The 26,891-nt window shown below is 34.5% G+C and overlaps 1 protein-coding gene across 1 annotated transcript in view; it reads left to right on the top strand.

The window, feature by feature from the left end:
* Positions 1-26,891, top strand: part of VPS50 (VPS50 subunit of EARP/GARPII complex) — a 143,063-nt gene that overhangs the window by 33,194 nt on the left and 82,978 nt on the right. Inside the window, exons 5-13 of the mRNA XM_049642870.1 lie at positions 901-972; positions 3,230-3,283; positions 4,106-4,176; positions 5,107-5,224; positions 5,308-5,343; positions 6,508-6,590; positions 20,991-21,033; positions 22,780-22,878; positions 24,516-24,656. Of these exons, the coding sequence (XP_049498827.1) occupies positions 901-972; positions 3,230-3,283; positions 4,106-4,176; positions 5,107-5,224; positions 5,308-5,343; positions 6,508-6,590; positions 20,991-21,033; positions 22,780-22,878; positions 24,516-24,656 (717 nt within the window). The remainder of the gene's footprint in view (positions 1-900; positions 973-3,229; positions 3,284-4,105; positions 4,177-5,106; positions 5,225-5,307; positions 5,344-6,507; positions 6,591-20,990; positions 21,034-22,779; positions 22,879-24,515; positions 24,657-26,891) is intronic.

Below are 26,891 nucleotides of genomic sequence, written 5' to 3' on the forward strand. Positions count from 1 at the left end.
TTTCTTTCTTTCTTTCTTTCTTTCTTTCTTTCTTTCTTTCTTTCTTTTTTAGAGAGCAAGTTGGGGAGGGGCAGAGAGAGAGGGAGAGAAAGAATCCCAGGCAGTCTGCACACTGTCAGTGCAGAGCCCTATGCGGGGCTTGAATTCATGAACTATGAGATCATGACCAAGCCGAAGTCAGATGCTTAAGCAGCTAAGCCACCCAGGTGCCCCTCATGAATGTATCTTTACATAATTGTTTAGCCATGATAAAGACCTCTATGCCATAATGTTTATAATGTTGTCATTTTAAATTTACAGGAAGTTCAGAAAAGAATAGTCAATTTTGATTTTAGATGAAACCAAATACAGTATGCATATTTACTTTATACGCAGGATGTACATAGTCAGCCCCCACTCATTCTGAAGTTTCATCAATCTATTGATTGAGACTTGGAGTCTAACTTGGAGTTTCTGGTATACACAGTGGCATGTATTTTTGCTAGTTTCCCATACTACCTTCTGAAAGCTGATGTGTAATCTAGAATGCACTCCAGCAACTATCACTCTCACACTGTAGCATGTAGTTACTATTCATAGTGTTTCAGAGGGGAAATATATTTTGAATTCTGTTGTAGGCAATAGGGATATACCTGTGGCTGGTAGAGAGGGTGGTTAGGATGAGGGACTTTCTCTTGTTCTCCTGTCCTATAGGGCTGTGTGAGGGATGGAACTTGAGCACCAGTGGGTTGGCTAACAAAGGTGTGTAGGGTTTTGTGTCTGAAGTCTAGTGGGGAGATTGGGGAGGCCAAGAGGAGTGGGTGGGAATGGGATGTGACACTGTTTATAAGTCAGAGGTATGTAGGTAAATGAAACAAAAGTAAGCTATTTTTTTACTCTTTATTTGTGGGTATCTTTTAGAAGCTCCCTCCTATTCTCAATTTGCAAGAATTAGAGGAGTACAGAGACAAATTGAAACAACAGCAAGCTGCAGTAAGTAAAAAACACCTTTCTTTTTGACATGACTAAATGAGACACAGCAGAGAGGTGTAATGTTTGCAGATTTTATGGTTTAACTTAATATATTAAACAAATATTATTTAACATGACTCAGACTCAGTGATACATTTATTTTAAAATTTATTCAGCTTCTCACATTACCTTAATATAGATTTGCTAGTTCTTTCTCACTCTTAAATGTGATCAAAGAATTTTGAACTTTTTTTTAGATTGCTAAATATCTTTTCCCCACTTACGGTTTCTTATCTCAGAATAAAGGCCCCCACTTCTAGTTGAAAGAGGCCCATAGAGAATAGAGAGTTAAGATTCAGAAAGTCTGAATTGTAGTCACTGATTAATTGTGTAGCATTGGGTACGTCGCCTAGCCTTGCTAAATCTATTTCATGTTCTCTGTGAAGCAGTGCATTAGGCCTGCATTTTCTCTGATGCTGTAAAATTCTTTGATTCTGTGATTTTCCTTGCATTAGGCTGAGCTCTTTTAATAATACTCAGACTATACTGTAGAAGATTAATGTTAGTATGTGGTCTTGTTAATTTTTTTAATAGTAACGGAGCACTAGTAATAAATGTATCTGAATTTAAGATGTGATTTTTAATAATACATCTGACAAATAAAGGAAGATGTACTTCTCTTTCTTTTGTGTTATACTCAGTGGTCTCAGTGGGTGCTGGGATCTCCCTGGGGGTAGCAGCAGTGGTCTGTGAAAGGGACTTGACCAGTAGAGGGTTGTGTGGTAAAAGTGTGTTGTGATTTTGGAGAACTAGATTTCAGCGGATGGTGGCATCTCTTGCCTTCTGTTGGTTTCAGCATGTTTAAATATGTGCGTGTCTATCTTGTACTTGATGTGGTAGTATTCTTTGGGGAAAGAATCCCACCACAAGGGCTATACTGCATAATGACCTTTGGAATTTGGTAAACCTGGGCTTGAATCCCAGCCTTGTAACTTACTGTGGGGGCTGTGAGTGAGTTACTACTATATTTAAGATTACTCATCTGGAAAATGAGGAAGCATGTAATTCATTTTAATATATTGTCATGAGTAGTAACGGAGATAATATAGGGAATGCACTTAGTACGCTGCCTGGCACAGTGCAGACTAACAACTCTATCATCTATTTTAAACTATTTATTTATGTACGTATTTTTTAATACATTTTGGTAATGTTTATTTTTGAGAGAGATAAAGACAGAGAGAAAGAGAGAGAGAGAGAGCAAGCAGGGGAGAGGCAGAGAGAGAGGGAGACAGACACAGAATACCAAGCAGGCTCCAGGCTCTGAGCTGTCAGCACAGAGTCTGACGTGGGTCTTGAACTCATGAACAGTGAGATCATGACCTGAGCCGAAGTTAGACGCCTTACCAACTGAGCCACCCAGGTGCCCCTATTTTAAACTTAAAAAAAAAAAAAAAAAAAATTTGGTAAAATTAGGTGAGTTTCTGTCTGGGAACATCTATACATATTCATATGTATACAAATTCAAAGGAGTTAAAATCTAGAAGGATGAATGCAATAATTGAATGTGTGTGTAATGCTTTGTTCTCAGTTGGCTTGGGAAGGGGAAGGGAAACTCAACTAATTGAGTTTCTTGAGCATCAAGGCTAAAAATGTCTTGGATGTGCCATGCTCCATGGTACCTGTAGTGTAGGCTAGTAGGTGCCCCTGAAATTGTGAAATGAGAGTCTCATATTCAAAATCATTATAATTCTAATTTGTATAACATACTAACAATTTTCATGGAATTGACCAAGGACACCTTAGGTATGTTCACAACATTAAAAAAAAAAATCCAAAAACATGTTTTCCAGTTTTTAGAAATAGAGGACCAAATTACTGTTTGTCTTTTTATGTGGTACAGAGGGTCTGAAGGGTTCAGGATAATCTCTGTTTCCCAGATACTGTCTCCATAAATTCAGCTGATTAGATATTTGTCTTATGTGTTCATCTTTTGAAAGCAAATCTTGTGCCCTTAAAGATGTTATACTTTTGTACATACTAGTTAAATCAATTGATACTGATATTATTAACAGTAGTAATGACCATTTATTGAGTTTCTATTAAGGATTAAGTACTGTGCTCTCTGTTATACCTCTTTTACTAATTTCATAGCCCAAAGCATGCTAGAAGTTATTGGGAAGACCTATGGAATATTCCTGCAAAAATTCAAAATGTAAAGTGGAATAGGAAGCATGTGGCTTTTTCTTTTACTTCCTTTGATTGCATGTTTTTATAGGTCTCTAAAAAAGTAGCAGATTTAATCCTTGAAAAACAGCCTGCTTATGTAAAGGTAGGATGATATTTGTTATTTTTAATAGTAAAATTTAAAAACTGCTTTAGTGACTTATACTTGAAACTGTTGAAGTAATTTATTGTCTTGTTTGTAGTTATTCTGTAGCAACATATCGACTCTATTTGGGGTGTAGGAGGGCCTTTTTATGTATGTTTTTCTCTCTTATTTGGGGAATTTACCAAACTGAAGAAGTGAAAGTTTTATTGATGATTCTAAAGCAATCTTTTTGGTTTGTTCAAACTTTAGAAGGCCCAGTGAAAATTGCTTCTGTGTACTTTGTAACATATAGATCATTAATACTGCTCAATGGCAGTGTAACAATCTGTCTTTAAAATATAATAAAATTGGAATCTTATAGCTGAATCTATCTTTGTATCTGAAAATCATAGACTTCAGAATCCATTGAAATATCCAGCAGTGTTCAAATGAAGACATCCATTGTCATAGCATCTTAGCAAACAGAAATCATATTTGTCATATCCTTGATTATCACCGGAAGTTCTGTTGGGTAGAAACGTTTCAGTAGATGTATTATTAGTACTTGTTTATGCTTGTAAAATGGGTTTGGTCTAGATTTCCTTATAAGCAATATTGACTAAATATTTTATCATATGTCATTATGAAAATCATTTGGAAGTAGTCATTTTAACTTATTTTGTGAAAAATATACCAACAACTTTTAAGTTTAGGTATTTTTGTTGCTACTTTGTTTCCCAAGCAAGCTTTTCTTTGAAACCCACTAAAGTTTTTGTTAGAGTATCATATGAATAATAAAAAAAATAAAACCTCCAACAGTAACCTATACCTAATTTTCCTTAGGAACTTGAAAGAGTTACCTCATTACAGACAGGTCTTCAGTTAGCTGCTGTCATCTGCACAAATGGGAGAAGGTATTATATTTGATGGTATTTTGTTTTTTAAGATGGAAAAACATTTTAAGAAAAATTGCAAAACCATTGTTGATAATTGATTTTTTTATTATGAGTATGTTTTTTAGAATACCATTCATTAACTGAACATATATTATGATTTAAAAGCTGCACTAAGAAGGTATGTGTGAAATGAAATATCTGTAAGTCTAGTTATGGCTTTAACATACTACTGTTTTTATATTGCTTAGGTTAGTGCTTCTCAAAATATAAGGATCAGTATTTTTTTCTTTAAATTTCCAACTTATTACGGACTATTTTTATAAAATGCAATAAAAACAAAATTCTAAGAAAATAACAAAATAACCAAAAATATATAAAATATAAGTCTCAGTTTTTTAATTATTCATCAAACATAAAATCATTATGTCAGTTTTTGCTCTCAGTGGTTTTTTAATATTTACTCTCAATTTCTGTACTTTTATTGTGATGACTAAATAACAATTTGAGGATTGGCACCAGTCCACCCACCATGCTTTGAATAGCGCTGGTTTATTTTATTTTATTTTATTTTTTTAAATGTTTATTTATTTTTGAGAGAAACAGAGAGACAGAGTGTGAGCAGGGGAGAGGCAGAGAGAGAGGGAGACACAGAATCTGAAGCAGGCTCCAGGCTCCGAGGTGTCAGCACAGAGCCCGACGCGGGGCTCCAACTCACGAACTGTGAGATCATGACCTGAGCCGAAGTTGGATGCTAAACCAACTGAGCCACCCAGGCGCCCCAGAGTAGCCCTGGCTTAGATTGAGCCATTGAATAAATTTGTCAAATAGTAGTCATAATCCCTGATTTTAAGGGTAATCGAGGATACTACCTCATCAGTTGCCTAATTGTTCTGTATGAATAGTATTCTTATTATAATAGAAAAGTATAACTGTTCTTTACTTTTGCAGACACTTGAATATTGCCAAGGAAGGTTTTACTCAAGCTAGTTTAGGCCTTCTTGCAAATCAAAGGAAACGTCAGTTGCTGATTGGACTTCTGAAATCTCTGAGAACCATAAAAACATTGGTATGTACAGGTTACTATTTAAAAATTAAAACTTAATTTTATGGTTAAAACAGATTTAACCTTTGATTGTTGTTTTTCTTCAGCAAAGAACAGATGTACGCTTAAGTGAAATGCTAGAGGTAAGTAAACAAAATTTGAAAATTTCACCATCTTGATGATATTAAACAGAAAAATTATAGTGGAAAACATTCAGATGTACATTTTTTTCAAATTGCTATATGGCATAAAGAACATTTTTTAGACATGTAAATTTACTTACTCTAGAGCATTTTTCTATTGACATATTTCATTTAGAAAAGTTTATTTGGGAAAATGTTTACTTTGTAGCATTGTGGGAATGTTAACTTCAGTCACCCAAATAGCAATAAAATTATCTTTTGTATCAAATATATAGTAGTGATTTAAGGAATATATCATACTTGAGTTATGTTTGGTATCTCATATATTAATCGGTTTTCTGAGTGAGCCATCTGTAATCCCTGCGTAACTTCTAAACTTTGAATTGAGAAATGCATGTGAAAATTTCATTTGGGGGGCCCCTGGGTGGCTCAGTCGGTTAAGCGTCCGACTTTGGCTCAGGTCACAGTCTCACGGTTTGAGAGTTCAAGCCCTACGTTGGGCTCTGTGCTGACAGCTCAGAGCCTGGAGCCTGCTTTGGATTCTGTGTCTCCCTCTCTCTCTGCCCCTCCCCTGCTCATGCTCTGTGTGTGTCTCTCTCTCTCTCTCAAAAATAAATAAACATTAAAAATAATTTAAAAAAAAGAAAATTTTATTTGACATTAAGTTAGTGTTTAGGTGATAAAAACATTCCAAGGCTATTAATGAATATTTCACTTTTTTCTAGTTTTGTTTTAAAATATTTATTGGTTTCTTGGTGGTAGGACTGTTGAATGCTGATTACAAGTGAAATTCATGCTGTTTTGAAACATTTTATGTAAACATTACTGAAAGAAGATATGTTAACAGTTAAAGAACAGCTTCCCTGTGAAGCAGCTTATTATTCTGTATAGGCTTTATCCACATGTCATGATCTTAAAGGCTGTTACTGTGTATATAAGGGTGGAGAATATTTTGTCTACACATACGTTTTAGGCTTGGAACTAGTTGTCTTTTTATATTTTATTATTTATCTATCATTGGTATTCTAATCCTTATTTAAGAGGAATTAAAATTTTCTGGTTCTCTAACTTTTGGATGGAGTGTAAACGGAGATTAGTTGTTTTTCAAGGGAAACATTTTAGGAAAAATGTTTCCTGTCTAATGACTTCTATTGTTATCTTAAGGAGGAAGACTATCCAGGAGCTATTCAGTTGTGCCTGGAATGTCAGAAAGCCGCCAGCACTTTTAAACATTATAGTTGCATAAGGTAAGGTAATGTAAAAATTTTAAAGCTCACTCTATTGCCAGTTTTTAACATAGGAGCTAGCTGTGTAACATAGAATGTTAACAAACATTGAAAATTAACATTAAGTGGTATGTTCTGTTTTAACATTCTTGTTCATAAATGGGCAGTACGATGAAATTATAAATAATAATTCTTAAGGTGGGAAAGATCAGATACTTTTTAATCCTACCCTTTCTTGTCACTTCATTCAAACTCTTTTATATATATATATATATATAATATATATATATATATATTATATACATATATTATTTCCAGTATATGGAATAGTAGAGAAGAATAATGTATCTGTTTACGTTTCTCTTGCATCTCTTGGGAATTTTTCCTACTTAACTTTGCCCAGCTTATAAATATTGAGAGTGTTACCACAGTTTGTTTTTCAGATCCAGATGGTTCAAGTGTTTGGTCCTGATAAGAATTATTTTGGAAAACTTAAGTGTGTTTTAATTTTATGTAATAATCATCTTTGTCATATTTAAGTGATTATGTATTTAAGGTGTTACATCTTTAGTTATTTATAAAATGTACAATGTTAACATGGCCACTGCAGCCTTTGTTATTAGTTCTGCTTTATTAATGGGTTTTTGGTCTGCTTAAAATGAAGGTTTTGCATTGCTGGTGGCAGTCCCTTGGGGAGGCTCAATCCCCAGGTGTAGTTTCCATCATTCCTCTAAAACCATCACAAATAAACATACACTCTAAGTAAAATAGTGTGCTTGCCAAGCAAACCCAGTTTCAAATTAAATTCATACCTGTCCTAGAATATACAGCCCCTCAGTCTCACCTGTATGGAAATTCTGGCCGTCATTGAACAGGATGCATTGATGTTGTAGATGTTGATTGTTAGTATCTGAAAAATAAAAGGATTATGGTAGATGAAAACATTAATATAGCTTTAATTAAATTTTTTCTTTTAATATACTCCCACATCATAGGTCTCTGCAGGATGTGGGAAAGGAGCTAGCAATTTCCCTGCAAGAGATGCTATTTAAATATTTATGGTATTTTTTTTTCTTTAGGATCATGCATACTGAAGCAACACTTTTTATTTGATTAGGAAATGCATAGTTAGATAGTTCCAGTGATATTTTGTTTTTATCCATTGTGACACTGATTAACTGTCACTATTAAAAACTTTGATTATGTTATTTAGATTTTTAAAATTTAAATTGAGTGATTAGAGAGTTAGCTCTGATATGTTGCATGTATTTGACAATTTCTAACAAGGCTTTCTGGGTCCTGAAGAGCATAGCACACATTTAGTTTGTTTTGTGGTGATCAGTTATAGTGAGAGCGCTTATGTATGATTGGGTGAACATAATTCAGATGGTTATACATTACTGTTTATTATATGCCAGGCGCTTTGCTTTGGAATTGGCTGAATAGTGATGAATTACACATAATGTAATCAGGATAAGGCCGAAGGACTGAAGAAGGCATAGTGGGATGAGGCCTTAGGGAGATGGGAGTGGAACATACAGGGGAAGCATTGAGATCGAACTCTCCTTAGAGGTCAAGACTAAGGGGGGCCTGAAGGAGGGGCATAGGAGTTAGCTAAGACAAGGTATGAGGGTTGTAGATAGTACATTCTGAGTATAATGGTGAAATCTTTGTTGCAGAGATAACAAGCAAAATGAGGATTGAAAATATCTATCTATTGGATTTATAGCAACAAAGAAATCATAGCTGACTTTGTTGGGACAGTTTGCTTGAAGCAGAAGTATAGGATGAGGAAATTTTATAAAGAAGGGAGATGTGTAATTGAGGGGGGAAAGCTGAATATCTGAAAATCTATGGGAAAGTGAGAGGTTGAAAATAAAATAGAGAACATAATGTGTGAAGGCGTTGTAGGTATTAGAGTAGACTTTAAAAAGGTCACCATCTATTATAATAGGAAACTTGGTGGCAGGAAATTGAGGTAGCAGGTGACATGTGTTGGCACTTTGTTTTCTTCAATAATGAAAAGTTTTAGCTGTGCTGGAAGTAATTTTCTTGATGAGAGTTAACTATACAAAATGTTTTTTAAATAAATTTTTATTTGGGCTTTTTAAAGTTAGCATGAAGTGGCTTCTAAGTTCTTTCTCATTAAGGTATGTAGTGATATATGGAGGAGGTGTGACTATAGGTATCCAACCTGGTAAAAGGTTGGAATTGAAAAGATCTAGAATGGTGATTTAAAGTAATAATTATTTTATTTTAGGGAGTACCTTATATAAGAAGCATGCTGTGTTTACACATGTGAATTGTGCATGTAATAATAATAAAAGTTTGTCTTACTCTCTTAAAATAGGTAAAAATACATGCACAAATGTATTAAAATGTCCTAAGGAATTAATTTTACCTTAGGCTTCCCAGGAAATCTGTTCAGAGCTGTGTTTTTATCTTAGTGATTTAGTGACAATGTCAAGGGTGGCTCAGAGAGCTTAGCTATTAGTTAGAATTCTTTGGTAGTGATGGCAGCCGCTCCACCAGAATTCCTCTTCCCACACACCAGTGCCATTTGTTTTGCTAGCCACCATTCATCCCGGTCAACCCAGTCCCCTTTTCCCTTTACCTCTTGTTTTTTACACTTTTGTTCTTAGTTGGGAGAGCATGAGAAGTTTGTTCACTTCTGGTAGATAGTGTGATATGGGATATAGTGACAGAGTTAGTAGATGTGTGGGTCAGGTTGAGTCCACAAAAATGAAAGGAATTTTATTCTAACTTCCTTTTATTAATTAGATGCATGCTTTTTATTCTGTGCATTTATTTTCCTATCTGTTTTTCTTTTTCCTCTGGTATTTTTATTTTTTATTTTTTATTTTCTTAATTTCTTTTTTTAGTTTTATTACTTTTGAGAGAGAGAGAGAGTGCAAGCACAGGAGGGGCAGAGAGAGATGGGGACGGAGGATCTAAAGCAGGCTCTGCATGACAGCAGGGAGCCCGATGTGGGACTTGAACCCACAAACCATGAGATCATGACCTGAGTCAGAGTTGGACACTCAACCGACTGAGCCACCCAGGCTCCTCTCCTCTGGTCTTCTAAATACAATACTGAACCTGTTCTTGAGCTCTCTTATTAGGATTGTTCAGACATGATTGATCAACACTTTAAAAATTCATTTAATTTACCTGGAGATGTGGAATTTAACCAAAGGCAAGATTTAATCTTTGCTTGTACCTGAGTGAATCCGAGTGAAAAATCATACACTCTGGTAATCATAGGAATAGTAACTAGTTTCTGACTATTTATACTCTCATTTTCTTTAATATTTAAATTTATTTTCATTTCTGTTGATAACTAGAGAATCATGAAGTATCTTCTCTTTAGAAGTGTCCAGAAGAGAACCACCTGTGATGCAGAGCATTTCTGGACTCTGGTGTAATTTTTTTAAAAATATATTTTAAGCAAGTTCATATGCACAATGTACCTGTTTGTCCACGTCTTAATTTTTTGGAGGTGGAGTGTATGTTCCTCTTTTTTTTTTGCTAGTCACATTGCTCTTTTATTGGAAATAAGGTTTTTGGTAGATGGCAGAGACCCTGTGATCTTAGGAGTAGATTACATAGGGCAACTGAGGGCTAACTCTTATGATTCTGAAAGCAGGAAGAACAGAATTCATGTATTTGCTTCTGCATAAAGAGCCCTTCACTATATTGTCTCAGGTTATATGACTGTGTAGTTTAATACACACAGTACCAAGTAATACAATGTACCCAGTAGATTGAAAACTGGAAGAAAACTTGTACCCCTTCAGTACCTTGTATTTTCCTTTAGATATGGTGTGTTTCAGCATCTTTAATAAAAGATACTATAGCACCAGTTGTGTTCACTTTTATAACTGACAGGGAACATTTTTACATTATTTGACATTTCTTGAGTTGATCGACAGAATCATATAGTTGGGATTTACTGGGAATGGAAATCAGAATGTGTTTAAGTGTGTCTGTGAATAAAGCATTTAACTTCTTTTTCACTTGAAATTTATCTAAATTAGTTTCAAGAAAAGTTGTTTTTAAAAGTCAAAACTGCTTTAGTTTTTTTTTATTTCATTTGAATGAAACTACTTGAGGGAATCTGAGAGCATTCTGGATTATGCACTGAAAAGTTTGTATACCATCAGAACTAGAGTATCTTTGTTGAGTACTGTAGCATAGACACATGTATTTAATTTCTCAAAATCTTTGGAATACCCTTCCCCCCTCCCCCTCAGAATATGAACTTGGCAGTTGAATGAAAATTTTCGGTTGTAGAACTCCTTTAAATAAATCATAAAATAACGAACACAGCTTTTAGGTACAAGTACAGTGGTACTGTAGGGACTATGCTTCCTGTGTTGCCCTTCATTCCTTTCTAGCAAGACGTCATGCTCTGTCTCTGTTTAGGTTCAGGCAAGGGGAACATAGGAGCTCTGGCTGGGGTAGCATTTGAACAGTGAGTATTTCTGCTAGATCATCAGGCCAGTTAGTGAGACCCATGAGTAGATCTGGAGTACTAGTTGTTCGGTCAGCTTGGGCCAAATAATCCATAGCATGCTATTCTCATATTGCCTGTACTCCTTATCTTTTTATTTAATTTTCCTCTGTCTCCCTCCCCCATGCTGCGTCATTTTGAAAAAATATAAAGTAAAATCTAATAGCAAAACATAATATTTAAACAAAAGTGTCTTAGGAGCACATGGGTGGCTCAGTCGGTTAAGCGTCTGACTTCGGCTCATGTCATGATCTCATGGTTCCTGGGTTCGAGCCCTGCATCCAGCTCTTTGCTGACAGTTCAGAGTCTGGAACCTGCTTTAGATTCTGTGCCTCCCTCACTCTCTGCCCCTCTCCACCTTGTGCTCTGTCTCTCTGTCTCTCAAAAATAAATAAATGTCAAAAAAAAAAATTTAAACAAAAGTGTCTTAAACAAAAGGTGAACTGTTTCTTTCTGCCCTACCCACCATTCTTTTTCCTACTCCCTGGAGTAAACCACTTTCACAGCTTATTAGTTTTTTTTCCCAGTAGATTTCATTGTAATTTAAAATACTGTGTCAAAGTATCTTTTTCATGATTCATCATTGTAGATAGTTGTTGATTCTCTGTTTACTCATATTAAAATTCCAGTAAAATGTAAGAATTTGGTATACTTCCTTTTACTCCTCTTCTCCATCTTCCAGGTTTTGTTAGTGAAACAGTTATTTTTATTTCGTCAAATTTGTAAAATTTATATTATTTTTGCAGCTATAATTAAATCTTCTGTGTTTTCTCGGTAGGTTACTTCTAAAAAAATGAACCTAATAGAAATTGTATTTCTTGTATTATGATTATATAAATATTATGTGCAGAACTAAGTAGAGTGATTGGGTTTATTTAAAAAGTCATTTTTTGTCTCTATGTGAAAATAAAAATCCATTGGTGGTTTTTTTTATTTGTTGAACATTTTTCACCTTTTTTAGGTCCTACTCAACTGTAATATTTCCTTTTTTACATGTTTTCCTTTGTCTTGTTTTGTTACAGTTTTGTTACAGTTACCTGTTTGAGATTTTTTTGTTTGTTTTGATATGGGATACATGGGCAATACATTTTCGGATTTTGAAGTGATGTTAACTTAGTCCATACCCATGATTGAAAGAAAAGTTATTTTTTTCTTACAAAATGGAACACATTGCTCAGTTGTCCATCGGCCTTCTGTTTGTAGGACAAAGTCAGATGCTGTTCTCATTCTTATAAATAGTGTCTTTTTTCTTTTTTAAGACATTTTAAGGATTTTTCTTTTTATTTGGTGTTCCAAAATTTTACCAGTTGTCTAGAAAAGTCATCTGTGTCGGACTCTTTACTCCTACATGATGAGACAAGAAGGACGTATTATTTAATCCTCATCTGCATAAATTGCTACGTTACTTGTTTTACCAGGAGCTTTTGAAATGTGTTTGTTCTCTCGGAGCTTATAATAACAGGCAGTTAACAGACAGAACTGTGGGATAATATGCCAGTTAAGAACACAGAGTACATAAACAAAAGACCATCAGAAATGTTCATGCTGTGAATGGCTTACTTTCTTATACCCCTGCAAGAATGGAAATATTGACATCTGTAAGAGTGTGAGTAGAAGCTAGGCACTGTCAGCTTTGACAGCATTGACTGTAGAGTAATTCTAAATTAGATTTGTATAAGGGTTTCTTACTAAAGCTTTATTTTTTAGCTTTTAAAAATTGAATCATGATAACGGTGATAGTAATGGTGGTTGTGATAATACTTAAACATTGTTTGGACTTTTGTATGTGTCAAGCACTGTACTAATCATTTCCCATACCTTTTCTTCCTTGGTGTTGACAAAATATTCCACAAAGGTATTATTATTGTCTCTATTTTATAGGTGAGGAGATTGGTGCTTTGTAAAATAAGTGACAGAGCCAGGATTTAAACTTTGGTCTCTTGGAATGCAGAACCTGTTGCTCTTAACCACTACTACATTGGGGCGCCTGAGTGGCTCAGTCGGTTAAGCGGCCGACTTTGGCTCAGGTCATGATCTCACGGTCCGTGAGTTCGAGCCCCGTGTCGGGCTCTGTGCTGACAGCTCAGAGCCTGGAGCCTGTTTCAGATTCTGTGTCTCCCTCTCTCTGACCCTCCCCTGTTCATGCTCTGTCTCTCTCTGTCTCAAAAATAAATAAACGTTAAAAAAAAATAAAAAAAAAATAATTACTACTACATTATACCATCTAGTAGTATGCTGTTATATATAGTGGACGCTCATGGCTAGGAGGATGATTTTTTTTAATCTGCTCCAGTAGCTGAGTTAATTGCATTTTTTTTCCTAAACCTGTTTCTACCGGTTGTATTTGTTATCTGTTATCGTATTTATGTTGCTTAAGTAAATAAACTAAGGAAACAAGTTTTTGAAAGTAAGTTAAATGCATTGGAAAAACAAAACATATTGTTAAAAATATGTTTCCTTTTGAATTTGTTTTGGATGAGACAACTCATAAAAGTTGGGGGATATAAGGTAACTAAATGTGATTTGGCATTTGGATTATTCCGCATTTGTCTTTAAATTCTTGCCTCATTGTAGAGAAATTGAAACTTGAAATTATGGACAATTTATTTGTGATTTGGCTCATGTAAGACTAAGAAGTTAAAACTCTGCTCAAGAGAAAAGATTTTGGCTCTAAATCAGAAGTGGGTAAATGAATTGCAGTTATACAATTTTTGTTAAAACGTTCAACATACGTGTAAACATTCATACACACAACATATAAATATTCCCATTTTAACTTTGATTAATTGACCAGCTGAAAGGTCTGCTGAACTTTAGCACAGGGTAGGCAAGCTTTGTCTTTAAGGAGCCAGATAATAGTTTAAGCTTTGTTAGGCAGTAAGGTTTCAGTTTGCAACTGTTCACCTCTGCCCTTGTGGTCTGAAAGTAGCCATAGATGGTATGTAAACAAGTTCATGTGTCTGTTTTCCAGTGAAACTTTATTTAGAAACAGGCTATTGGCTAGATTTGGCTCCTGGGCCTGATCTCTGCTCAAGAATTATAATTCATAAAGTTTAGAGATGTTTTGAATATCTGTAGTATTCTTAGTAGTGGACTCAGATTTCTGAGCAGAGGACAGAGATCTGGATAGATTCAAAGTGATCTTAATTCTTTTACAATCTGTTCATGGTTTGAAGGACCACGTGGACATTTCCTGGTATCTCACCATTGTTGGTTTAGCTTCAAAGTGTTGCAAAGTCAGGTTTTCTCTGAAGTATGTTAATAAACTCTCTGCCAGCTATGAGTAAATTGAAACCACTGGAATAGATCTCTGATCTAAATACCTGAAATATCCAGGGTCCATGGACACATAGTATAAGCTTGGAAGTATAAATTTTACTCAAGCTCATTTTAAAGTTTTAGCACTCTACTGAATCATACACAAAGATGTAGTAATTGGGTAACTGGTATTTAGCATATAATAAAATCTTAAAACTTTAGAGCAGGAAGCAACCCTTTAGATATAGCACACTTTTATATAGGGAACTGATGCCCAGGGATATTAAGAGACTTGACTTAAATCATGGCTCATTAATAACAGACCAGGGAAAGATAATTAAGATGCTAACTACCTCTGTACCATGTTGTCTCTTGTGTGGTCAATCTTGTACACAATTTTGATTTATATGCAGCCTTTCCAGGACTTGTTCTTTGAGTGTATATATTGTAGATCAGCTGTTTAAAAGAACAATGTTAGGTAGTTATTTATGAATATGTTATGTTTAATATCTTCTGTAGTAATGTTAAAAATGCCCCCTCAAATTGTTTGATTTATTCTATTCAGCTTGCAAATAGCCTTTAATAGCTTTTAGCCTTCCATCTTAGAACTGGTAATTTCTTTTACCATAATGTAGCTTTTATTTATCCAAATGTTTATGAATAGATCCTTTTAACATACTTTCATTAATTGACTGAAATGGCATGGATTCATATTTATAAATTATGGCTAAAGGTCTCCTTGAAGGCTGCACGGTTAATATATACACTCCTTAATCATCTACTTTTTATGTATGTGTTTTCAATTAATAATAAATTGTTGTCAAAATGCAGTTGTAGATTCTGAAAACATTTTAAAGCCAAAATGTTTGATTTAAAGATATTCTATTTAAAGTCTTATACATACTATTTACATTACCATGTTTACATTAACTCTTAATACATAGGATATGGAGTCATTTTAACCATAAGTAATAGAAACACTAAAAGCATCCAGATTTATGATGATTTCATAAATACTAAAGCCCATTTTTTTCAGTTGAGGAGTTGAAATCGTTACTTTCACCTATGAATGAGTTTAGATATATTTCTTTTTCTCCCAAACTCAAAATACTCCCTATAAGAATATGTTTACCAGCTCCAACCTACTTACTATTCCAGGTATTCTTGCCTCTCTGTATCTGTGTCTCTATCTTCAGCCATAGGTGAACTTCTGAGCCCTGTGTGATAGAGGAGTAGAACTGCTTTAGTTCTGCTTATTTCTCTTTTCCTCTTCCTAAGGCACCTGTAGACCCAGACTTTAGTGCAGTTCTTTTTCTTCTAAAACATTTTCCTTTCTCTTTTTCTATCTCTGTAGTTTTATTTATTGAGATAGAAAATAGGGGCTAAAGGAATGTTGGGAAAATTTCACTATGTTTGAATTGCAAATTTGACTCAGCAGTGAGCCAGGCTATGAGTTTAGTTAGTCCTGGAGATTCCTGGAGAATAAGTCACAGTCTTTGCTAAGGGAGACAGTCACAGATATTCCCTTCTATCATTCGGTATGTTGGAAACAGAGTGTTATGAAACTGAGGGGAACAGTCAGCAGGGGAAGACTTCCTGGAAAAGATGACATTTGGATGGGCCTGGAAAGACAGATGGACATTTGTGAGTGAGAAGAAGAGAAAGTATGTTCTATTTCTCATGAACGTTACATACAAGTAGAACAGAGGGTGTGAAAGTCTGGGGGTTATTAGGGGAATTGCACGTAGTCCAGGTCCCTGAAATGTAGGCATTAAAAAGTGATGGGGAAGTTAATTTTTCATGTCATTGTTCAGAATCTTACATGCTGTATCAATTTGGGGCTTTATCTTTGGTTTAATGGAGAACCTCCATGGATTAACGTGAATTAAGTTCTACTTTAATTAGGAGCTGCAGATTCAGGTTGGTAACATGAAGCTGCCAGATGTGAGTAAGATAGCAAGAAATGGTCCTGCCCACAGGAGTGGTCAGGCCTTGTCTGAAGCCTTTCATGTATAAGCTATTTGAAAAATTGTGTCTGCCAGATCAAACAGAATACTGCCCAAATCCAATCTGAAATTAAGACCCCTGCTCAAGCTATCCCTGAGAGCTTTTGGGAGGATGTTGTATAATGTTTGGTATGCAGTAGGTTGATGGTGTTTGTCAAATAAATGGATGATGGATTGAAGGGTGGGTGCGGGTATCGTGTGCAGAGATTCGTTGGGAAACTATTAAGGTAATTCAAGCAAAAGGTGATAATTCTTGAGTTCGGGCACATAATTGAGAAAAGAGAAGCATAGAGGGATATGAGAAATACTGAAATGGTAGAATTGGCAGGATTTGATTATCAGTCACATAGGAAGCAAAGGAAGAATTAAAGATGACATGGAGATTTCCAGCTTGGATTGAATGGGTGGTGATGATATAAATCAAAAGATGATATAGATCAAAAGACAGAGAACATAGGAGAAAGAACAACTTGAGGAATATACTCAAGAATGTATGTTTCAAATATGTTCCAAAGTACAACTTGAGAAGATACTGACTTGGCCAAGGGTGGGAGGTGGGGTGGTGTTGCTGAGAAACTTTAATTCTTTCTAAGTGCCAAGGTACTTATAATGACTGTCATTTTTAGTGTGTTTTTTTGGGGCCTTTAAGTCTCATTTTCTTTCATTCATTCATTCATTCATTCATTGTTCTTTGGACAGAGATTGTCCCAGAATCTTTTTCTTTTTTTTTTTTAAGGAAAATCTCAGTCTTGCCTACAAATATTCCTTTGGATATGTCTGTGGCTGTGTGTGGGTATTTTTCAGGCATAAATCCTTGTTAAAGACCTTAACAGTCCTACACTGTTGATTGTCAAAGTGTATAGTTTTGCTCATTTTGCAGGTTTTACTAAAGTAATCTCCAATTCTTGACTTTAATCAAAAGTGTGCTTATGATAAATAATATTTGTAGGAAATTGTCTAATTTCTCTGTATGTTTAAACATTTATCCCTGAGACCATCAAAAATGGGTACTTGTGTTACAGGTTTTACTATTCTGACAAAGTGCTTTATATCTATGTATCTATATCTGTATCTACATATAAATAATCACGCTGGTGTTATTTTCTCAGCTTGCATTAAAAGGCTTGGTAAGAAGTGAATGCATGGAATCCATGAATCCATTATTATATATTCTATAAGGCTATTGCGAAGAGTGTTGTGCCTTAGGAGATAAAAGGTCATTGTTCCCTTTATAAGGACTCTGGTAAAATTTTCCCTCAGAACTTAAATGCCAACAAAAGTAACTTGTGTTTGGGTTTTTTGGTTTTGTTTTTCCCTTGAGTATTTTTGATATTATGGACACCAAATTGTATACTTGGACTCTCCCTATTTGTTTTGGCTGGTAAGACTTTGAGAGTCAAGTTTATGAAGAGATTAACAATTGTGAAACAATACCTTGTATATGGGCACCTGGGTGGCTCAGTTGGTTAAGTAGTGTCTGACTTCGGCTCAGGTCATGATCTCACGGTTTGTGAGTTTGAGCCCCACCTTTGGGCTCTGTGCTGACAGCTCTGTGCTGACTGGTCGGAGCCTGGAGTCTGCTTCAAATTCTGTCTCCCACTCTCTCTCTGCCCCTCGCCTGCTAATGCTCTCTCTGTGTCTCAAAAATAAATAAACATTAAAAAAAATTCAGAAAAGACACCTTGTATAATTTTTGTGTACTAAATTATACCTTTCACTTGCTCTATTTTATTTTAGTTTGCCTTAATTTTTTTTTGTTAAAATACTTTCTCTATGATTGTATTTATTTTGTTAGGTATCACAGATCCTTTTTAATAATGAGATATTATAATTCAAATAATTTCACTTCTGGTTTTTAGTTTTTTTAACTGATTTAGGAGGAATTAAAGGGAAAAATCATATTCAAAATCATATTCAGTCACATAACCTACGTGTATAACTAGATAAATTCTTACAAAGTAAACATAGTTATGTAATTATGTCCCAGGAACTGTTACCCCAGAAACTACCTTCTTGCCTAATCCCAGTCATTATTCTCTCAAGGTAACCACAATTCTACCTTCTGTCATTAAATTTAGTTTTGCCTGTTTTGAACTTTATATAAATATAAATGGAATCATATAGTGACTTCTATATAGTGGACTTTTGTCTAATACGTCTTTGAGATTCATGTGATAGCATTTTCATTGCTATAGTATTTCATCATATAAAGATATCACACTTTATCCATTTAATTGTTTATGGACAATTGTGTTGCTTTAAGTTTTACTTGTTACAAGTAATGCTGCAAGGGTTATGTATGCATTCCTGTAAGATATGTATCTAGGACTCCCGGAATGTGTGTGTTGAGTTTTGGTAGATGTTATATTTTTTCAAAGAAGTTGTATCAATTTTCCATTCTTCCAACATTGAACTGAGTGTTCCATTTGTTCTGCATCCTGGCCAACATTTGTTGATGTCGTCTTTTAATATTTTAAAAATATTCTTAGCCATTCTGGTTGTTTATTATGGAGTCTTATTGGAGCTTTCATTTGCATTTCCTGAATGCCTACTTGAAGTGCCTATTATGTGTTTATTGGCCAGTCATCTCCTTTGTCATGTATCTGTTCAAGCCTTTTGCCCCTTATGTTCTTCTGTTTGTAACACACTCTTACTGCTGTGACTTTATAACCTTTACACATTTTAGTATATGCCTTCCAACATTGTTCTTCAAGATACTCCTTTTTTTTTTTTAATATATGAAATTTATTGTCAAATTAGTTTCCATACAACACCCAGTGCTCATCCCAAAAGATGCTCTCTTCAATGCCTATCACCTACCCTCCCTTCCCTCCCACCCCCCATCAACCCTCAGTTTCTTCTCAGTTTTTTAAGAGTCTCTTATGCTTTGGCTCTCTACCACTCTAACCTCTTTTTTTTTTTTTTTCTCCTTCCCCTCCCCCATGGGTTTCTGTTAAGTTTCTCAGGATCCACATAAGAGTGAAAACATATGGTATCTGTCTTTCTCTGTATGGCTTATTTCACTTAGCATAACACTCTCCAGTTTCATCCATGTTGCTACAAAGGGCCATATTTCATTCTTTCTCATTGCCACGTAGTACTCCATTGTGTATATAAGCCACAATTTCTTTATCCATTCATCAGTTGATGGACATTTAAGCTCTTTCCACAATTTAGCTATTGTTGAGAGTGCTGCTATAAACCCTGGGATACACGTGCCCCTATGCATCAGTACTCCTGTATCCCTCGGGTAAATTCCTAGCAGTGCTATTGCTGGGTGATAGGGTAGGTCTATTTTTAATTTTTTGAGGAACCTCCACACTGTTTTCTAGAGTGGCTGTACCAGTTTGCATTCCCACCAACAGTGCAAGCCGGTTCCCGTTTCTCCACCTCCTCTCCAGCATCCATAGTCTCCTGATTTGTTCATTTTGGCCACTCTGACTGGCGTGAAGTGATATCTGAGTGTGGTTTTAATTTGTATTGCCCTGATGAGGAGCGATGTTGAGCATCTTTTCATGTGGCTGTTGGCCATCCAGATGTCTTCTTTAGAGAAGTGTCTACTCATGTTTTCTGCCCATTTCTTCACTGGATTATTTGTTTTTTGGGTGTGGAGTTTGGTGAGCTCTTTATAGATTTTGGATACTAGCCCTTTGTCCGATAGGTCATTTGCAAATATCTTTTCCCATTCCGTTAGTTGCCTTTTAGTTTTGTTGGTTGTTTCCTTTGCTGTGCAGAAGCTTTTTATCTTCACGAGGTCCCAATAGTTCATTTTTGCTTTTAATTCCCTTGCCTTTGGGGATGTGTCAAGTAAGAAATTGCTGTGGCTGAGGTCAGAGAGGTTTTTCCTGCTTTCTCCTCTAGTGTTTTGATGGTTTCCTGTCTCACATTCAGGTCCTTTATCCATTTTGAGTTTATTGTTGTGAATGGTGTAAGAAAGTGGTCTAGTTTAATTCTTCTGCATGCTGCTGATTCCTGACTATTTTTAACCATTTGAGTTTCCGCATAAATTTTAGAAGCAGCTTGCCAGTTTCCATATACATACATAAAGAAGAACCTGCTGGAGTTTTGATTAAAATTTCAGGTATTCTAGATCATTTTGGTGAGAACTGATAACTATATCAAAGGTTATAGTTTTTTTTACATGGTATATATCTTCAGGTATTCATGACTTCTTTACTTTAGCACAGTTTTGTATTGGATAGTTTTGTTAGATTTATTCTGAGATATTTGGTTTTTTGAAATGGTATTTTAAAATTTTTCATTATCTAATTCTTTGTTCCTAATATATAGAAATTGATTTTATGTTTGAAATTTTACTTTTTATCGATATTACACTTTTTAATCTTTAAAACTTGCTATCAACTGTGAATTTCTTAAATTCTTAGTTTTATCTACAGATTATTTAGGAATGTCTCCCTATACAATTCTATTACTGCTAGTAATGACTCTTTTATTTATTCTTTTCTAATTATTACCCTTTTATTTTCCTTGCTTTATTGTACTGTCTGTAGAATCAGCATAACTTAGTGCTCTTGCCATTTATTTGTGAATTTATGAATTATTTATTCAGCTAGTATATATTTAGCACTTAGTTTGTCTCTTTTAAAGATAGACAGTAACATCTAACTCTGTTTTATTTAATAGTGAATTGAATTCAAAGCTTCAAGATACTTTAGAACAAATTGAGGTAAGAAGGATTATATCATAAGTTATAATGTTTTTTTTCTTTTCAGAGGTTTTTGAATAGTACATATGTATCTTATGTTTTGACTTTTGTGTTATTACCAGTGTTCTAGATCACAACACTTTGTTTATTGTTTTTTGTTTGGAATATCTGTGCATGGTCAAGTTAATGTTAGTCTTCTTGTAAACTCAATAATGCTTTTGGAGTTTTGGGATCTGAAAATGGTATTTTGTATCTGAAAACACCATATCTGGAAAGATCCCCAAACTGTTAGTTATAGATAGGTTTTCATGTAAATTATAGACAAAATATTTACCATGTATTAATTATTTTTTTGTTATTAACTTTTTTAGTTCAGTGAGCTAAGTTACATAAGAATAATTATTGGCTGATGAATCCTCCTAAATTCCTAAGCCTTCTGATATTTCATACAGTTCATCAAAAATGTAGAAATGGAAAGGAAAATATATGTCATTGTGAGCATGAAGTCTTGCTTTTCTTCCTGCATTTATTCAGAGTTCATCGCTGTCTTTGGCAGTCATTGCAAAGCGGAGTATTTGTTTTAGTAAATGTAATTAGACTTATTTTTTTCTGATATTTTATTTTACTGTTTTCCTGATGAGAGTGCTTATAAAAATTGAGGCTGGACTTTCAAATGACCTTTTTTGAAGGTAGTTTTTTTTTTTTATCATAAATCCAATCATTTACTAATTATAAGAATGACAGTTTGATAAACATAAAGGTAATGCTTTTAAGTAAATAATCTCTTGAATATTGAGGACTTTCTTTTGAAAGCTCAGTATTTCTTCACTCACAATATATAATATTATTCTGTACTTATGTAGAGAATCATTATGTTACAATGAAATCATTGAAATAGAAATCCTTAAACAAAGTTCATGCATTTAGATATACCTTAAGATGTGCTTAGAAGGTCAATGTAGTTTTGTTGAGAATTACTTTTTAGTGATTATATAGAAGGACTGTTTTATTATTTTTTAAGTCTTACAAATTCAGTTCATACAATTGTAAGATTTTAGCAATTGCTTGAGGAAACATAAAGTACAAATAAAAATAAGATTCCTTTAGTTACTATTATACTGATTTGGTGTCCCTTGAAACACTAAGCATGGGTTTTTAGATACTCACATATTAGTAACATCTTAGTAGGGGCACCTGGGTGGCTCAGTCAGTTGCGCGTTGGACTTCGGCTCAGATCATGAGCCTGCAATTTGTGAGTTAGAGCTCTGTATTGGGCTCTGTGCTGACAGCTCAGAGTCTGGAGCCTGCTTTGGGTTCTGTGTCTCCCTCTCTGTCCCTCCCCTGCTTGCGCTCTGTCTCTCTCAAAAATAAATAAACATTAAAAAAAATTAAAAAGAACATCTTAGGAGTGTCTGGGTGACTCAGTCGGTTGAGCCTCCGACTTCAGCTCAGGTCATGATCTCATGGTTCGGGAGTTTGAGCCCCGTGTCAGGCTCTATGCTGACAGCTCAGAGCCTGGAGCCTGTTTCAGATTCTGTGTCTCCCTCTCTCTCTGCCCCTCCCCTGCTCGTGCTCTGCCTCTCTCTCTCTCTCTCAAAAATAAAAAAACAGTAAAAAAATAACTAAATTTGTTTTTGACTATTAAATCTAGTATGATAGTAGATGTCTTTAGATATTAATTAAAAGTGAGAAATTAAATACTTTCTTCTCATTGCCTTGAAAACATAATTCCTTAACTGCCTCTTGCCTTCTCTTTTAATTCCATAGGAGCAGTTGGATGTAGCTCTTTCCAAAATCTGCAAGAATTTTGACATTAACCATTACACCAAGGTTCAGCAAGCTTATCGACTTCTTGGAAAAACACAGGTTAGTTTTGAAAGAATATTTACTTTTTATTAATTGGGAATCTGTTGATCTTTATGAATGCTGAATATATTTACTAATGTAGAGTGTCCTTAAAAAGTTTCATTTAACAAAGTAAATTTTTATGACATATTAACATAGGTTCACATAGGCTCAGAGTGTATGGAGTGTAACGTTACAGAGGTTTGTTTTGAACTATGAAGTGTTTGTCAGGTTTAATATTTTCACAATTTTATGTAGGTTTTTTTTTTTAAAAAAGTGTATTATAAGATAATTCATTTGGAGAGGATGTGTAGTCTTGTACCTCACCTCTTGGTCCTGATTGAGATTCATGGTTCCTAGATGGGCCAGCATGTTTCCCTCAAAGTGGTATGTAAACTTTTGTGTACTGTGTATGTTTACCTGTAAAATAGGTCCATTTCATTTATTGGATTTTTCTCTTTTTTTAATGCTTATTTATTTATTTTGAGAGAGGGTGTGACAGTATGTGTGGGGGAGGGGCAGAGAGAGAGAGAGGGAGAGAAAGAATCTCAAGCACAGAGCCCGATGCAGGGCTTGATCCCACACACTGTGAGATCATGACCTGAGCCAAAATCAAGAGTCAGAGGTTTAATTGACTGAGCCACCCAGGTGCCCCTCATTTATCAGATTTTTCAAACAATTCTTTTATTCTCCGATTGTTCTCACTTACCCTCATGGTGCATGGCTTTACATACTCTTACTGTTCAAGGGCTTCCTTGAAAAATTTGCAAAGGGTGTCATTGTTTGAAAGTTAATTGTACTATCTCCGTGTATAGGATTATACATTTATCTAAAAAATAGCTAAATATGATAGATGTAAATGTTTTCTTCCCTTAAATGATCTCCTTAGAAGGAGATCTAAGAATTTACCCAACCACTTAAACTCTGTTTACATTTTAAAATCTGGATAAAGAAATTTGGTTGTTTACCGTAGTTAATTAATTTGTGTGTCTTAGGCTACCTAGGAAAAATTACAAGAAGGTAGACGCTTGGTAATTTTGGGAGACATATTTAAAGACCCTTAAGAATATGATTATAACGTCTAATTTCCCCCATTAGGCTAATTCTTTTACTTGTTAAATATTTATTAGTACCTACAGTGTGCATTGCTCCAGGCACCTCTGTATGAGCCCTCATGTGTCTTTTAGTGAGGGAAGCAGGATGTTGGCTGTAACAAGTGCTGTAAAGAAATAGATATCAGCATAAGCCTATAGAGTCATGCAAAGTACTGATTTATACAGGATGATCAAGAAATGGTTCTTTGAGAAGGTGACCATTGAGAAGCATCCTGAACAATATAAGGGAATGATGGCAAAGCGAATCCAAAGGTGTGATTATGCCTGACATGTCTAAGAAAGAGCAGGATGGGTACCAGTCATAAACACAAAGCAACAGAGCAGTGTTCACGATTCATATTTATCTTTAGGAATATGATGTTATGGTTACTTGAAGGGTTATTTGCAAATAATCAACAATACAATTATAATTTTATGAAAAACAGTGATCTTTGTGCCTAATTTATAATTGGTAAAGATGTTTTTCTTATGTTTTTCACATCCATTGAAATTTATTTATTTTAATAACATGAAATTATGCTATATGTTTTTTTCTTTCCATAGACAGCAATGGATCAACTTCACATGCACTTCACTCAAGCCATTCATAATACTGTGTTTCAAGTTGTTCTTGGTTATGTGGAACTATGTTCAGGAAACACAGATACAAAATTCCAAAAGCTGCAATATAAGGATCTCTGTACAGTATGTAGTAATTTAATAACTGTTCATATGTCTCTCTTTTTTAGTTTTTAAATTCATATTCCATTTTTCATAGCACCTATTATTTGAAGATGCTACTGAAATAAAAACAAATATGTTTGCCAAACGTTTTTTTTTTTTTCCCCCATATTATTCTTTTTCTCGTAATGGAAGATTCAGTCACACAAATGGTAAAGGTTGATGAGGTAGTATAGATTTATGGAGTGCAGTTGCTTCTAAATGGACTCTTTACTCTGTCATAGCTTCTTTTACCCTTTTCTCTCAGGCTTTTAATTCTCTTCTGTGATTGCATGTAAGGTCCTTCTAAAGCAATCATCTTTGCTGGTTCCCTGTATACACTTTCGGTCAGTCTTTCCATGTGTATAAATGCTATTTTTGTCAGCATCTGTAACCAATTTCTTTTCATTCTTAAAGAAACAGAGGTCTATAGGTCATATAACCACAGGTGAGAAGTGAACTGAGTTGGGCTCTGTTTTAGAATTGGTCCTGCTGATGGATTGATATAGAGTGTGAGGAAAAGAGAATGATGAACAACTGGGAGAACAATGGTGTCATTTATGTTTACAAGGAAGACTGATTTGTAGTAGAAAGTCATGAATTCTGTTTGATGCCAATTAACATTCAAGTGGACTTGTTGAGGAGGCAGTTGGATAAAAGAACTTCTGGAGACAAGAGCTGAAGTTAGATTTGGGAGTCATCAGCATCTAACTGTACTTAAGTCCATGGTACTTGATAAGAATATTGGGGAAATGGGTGTAGAGAAATGAACTATGGGGCCCTTGGGCCTTGTGACATTCAGGGATTAGGTAGGGAGGAGAGACCAATAGAAGAGTCTGAGAAAGAGCAGCTAGCTGGGTAGGAGAAAAACTAGGAGATGGTGGAACAGCCTACAGAAGAAGTATTTCAAGAAGAATTGACTGTAAACCTATGTCAGATGCTTCTGAGAGTCTGTATAAGGTGATATTACAGAAATGACCACTTGATTTGACAATATGGAGGTCATTGTTGACCTTGGTCTCTTTATTTCTAGCTCAACAATGTTCTGTGTCTCTCACTGGAGACTTTCTTGAATTATTTCTAATATCTACTCAGAAAATAACAGTTATGGCAAGTAGATATCTATTCTCTACTGTAATTATGTCTAGAAACCAGTGTAAAATTAAGCTAATCTTCATTCTTTACTGAGTTTGTCAAAAGTGCAGGTTTTATGGCCATTGGGAAGTATTCTTACTTAAGAGACAATAAATATTCCAGGAGGATGTGATTATATTGGATAGATTAAGGATTAAGTTAATAATGGCAGTGGATGGTTGTTAATAAAGCTTAAAATTTTTTTTTCAAAAATCATTTCATAAATCACGAGAACTATTTCACAAATTTAATGATTATTAACTTCAAGTGTGATATAGTTGCATAATTACATTTTTAGTTATCCAGTTCTAAGTACAGCCATCATTTGTTATATTTCAGTGATTTTGAAATGTGTTGTTTATCTTCTTATCCATGTGTTTTCTTAGGTTCATAGTATATATTTTTAAATTAAATATCCAAGCAATCAGTTTCATTTTTTTGATTATATTAGTGTTGTCACGAATAGATGTCTCATGGTAAAGCAATTTATTACAAGTTAGTGATTTCTCTGTTACAACAGAAAATAACTTTTAATAATTAAAACAAAAAAATAATTAAAACAAACATTTAAACAAATTAGGCTTTTGTCCTTAAATCTTTACTTTGATTAAATCTGGTGTGTGTTTGTGTGTATGTATAGTGTACTTTGTTACCATTAAACGTTGATTTGTTTTTAAGTCAGAGACATATTTGTGCTCCTACTTCTTGAGAAAGTTCTCTGTGCATTTACAAAATACAAAGATGAAAGTTGTACTTAATTTATAAATGTTTATGAACAAAAATTTGTGCTTAAAGTTTTTACCATAGCATTTTTAAACAATTTCACTGTTTTTTGTAAAGCTGATTTTTGAAGTAGCTGTGTATATTTAAATTATCAGATAACAAAGGGCTTATCTTCCTTGATTTTATTTTGAGTAAATCCTTCTTAAAATGACTCCAGGAAACATGTGGTAATTCTTTATAAAATTATTCATCTGTGTATGATTACAGCGAGGTATATACAATTAAATTAAGGAAACAAGTGATTTATTGGTATACTAGAGATTTGTCATAGAACCACCCTCCCAGCCCCTGTACAGAACAGCT

This window comes from Panthera uncia, chromosome A2 (genome assembly GCF_023721935.1).
Source record: "Panthera uncia isolate 11264 chromosome A2, Puncia_PCG_1.0, whole genome shotgun sequence".
Classification (NCBI taxonomy): domain Eukaryota; kingdom Metazoa; phylum Chordata; class Mammalia; order Carnivora; family Felidae; genus Panthera; species Panthera uncia.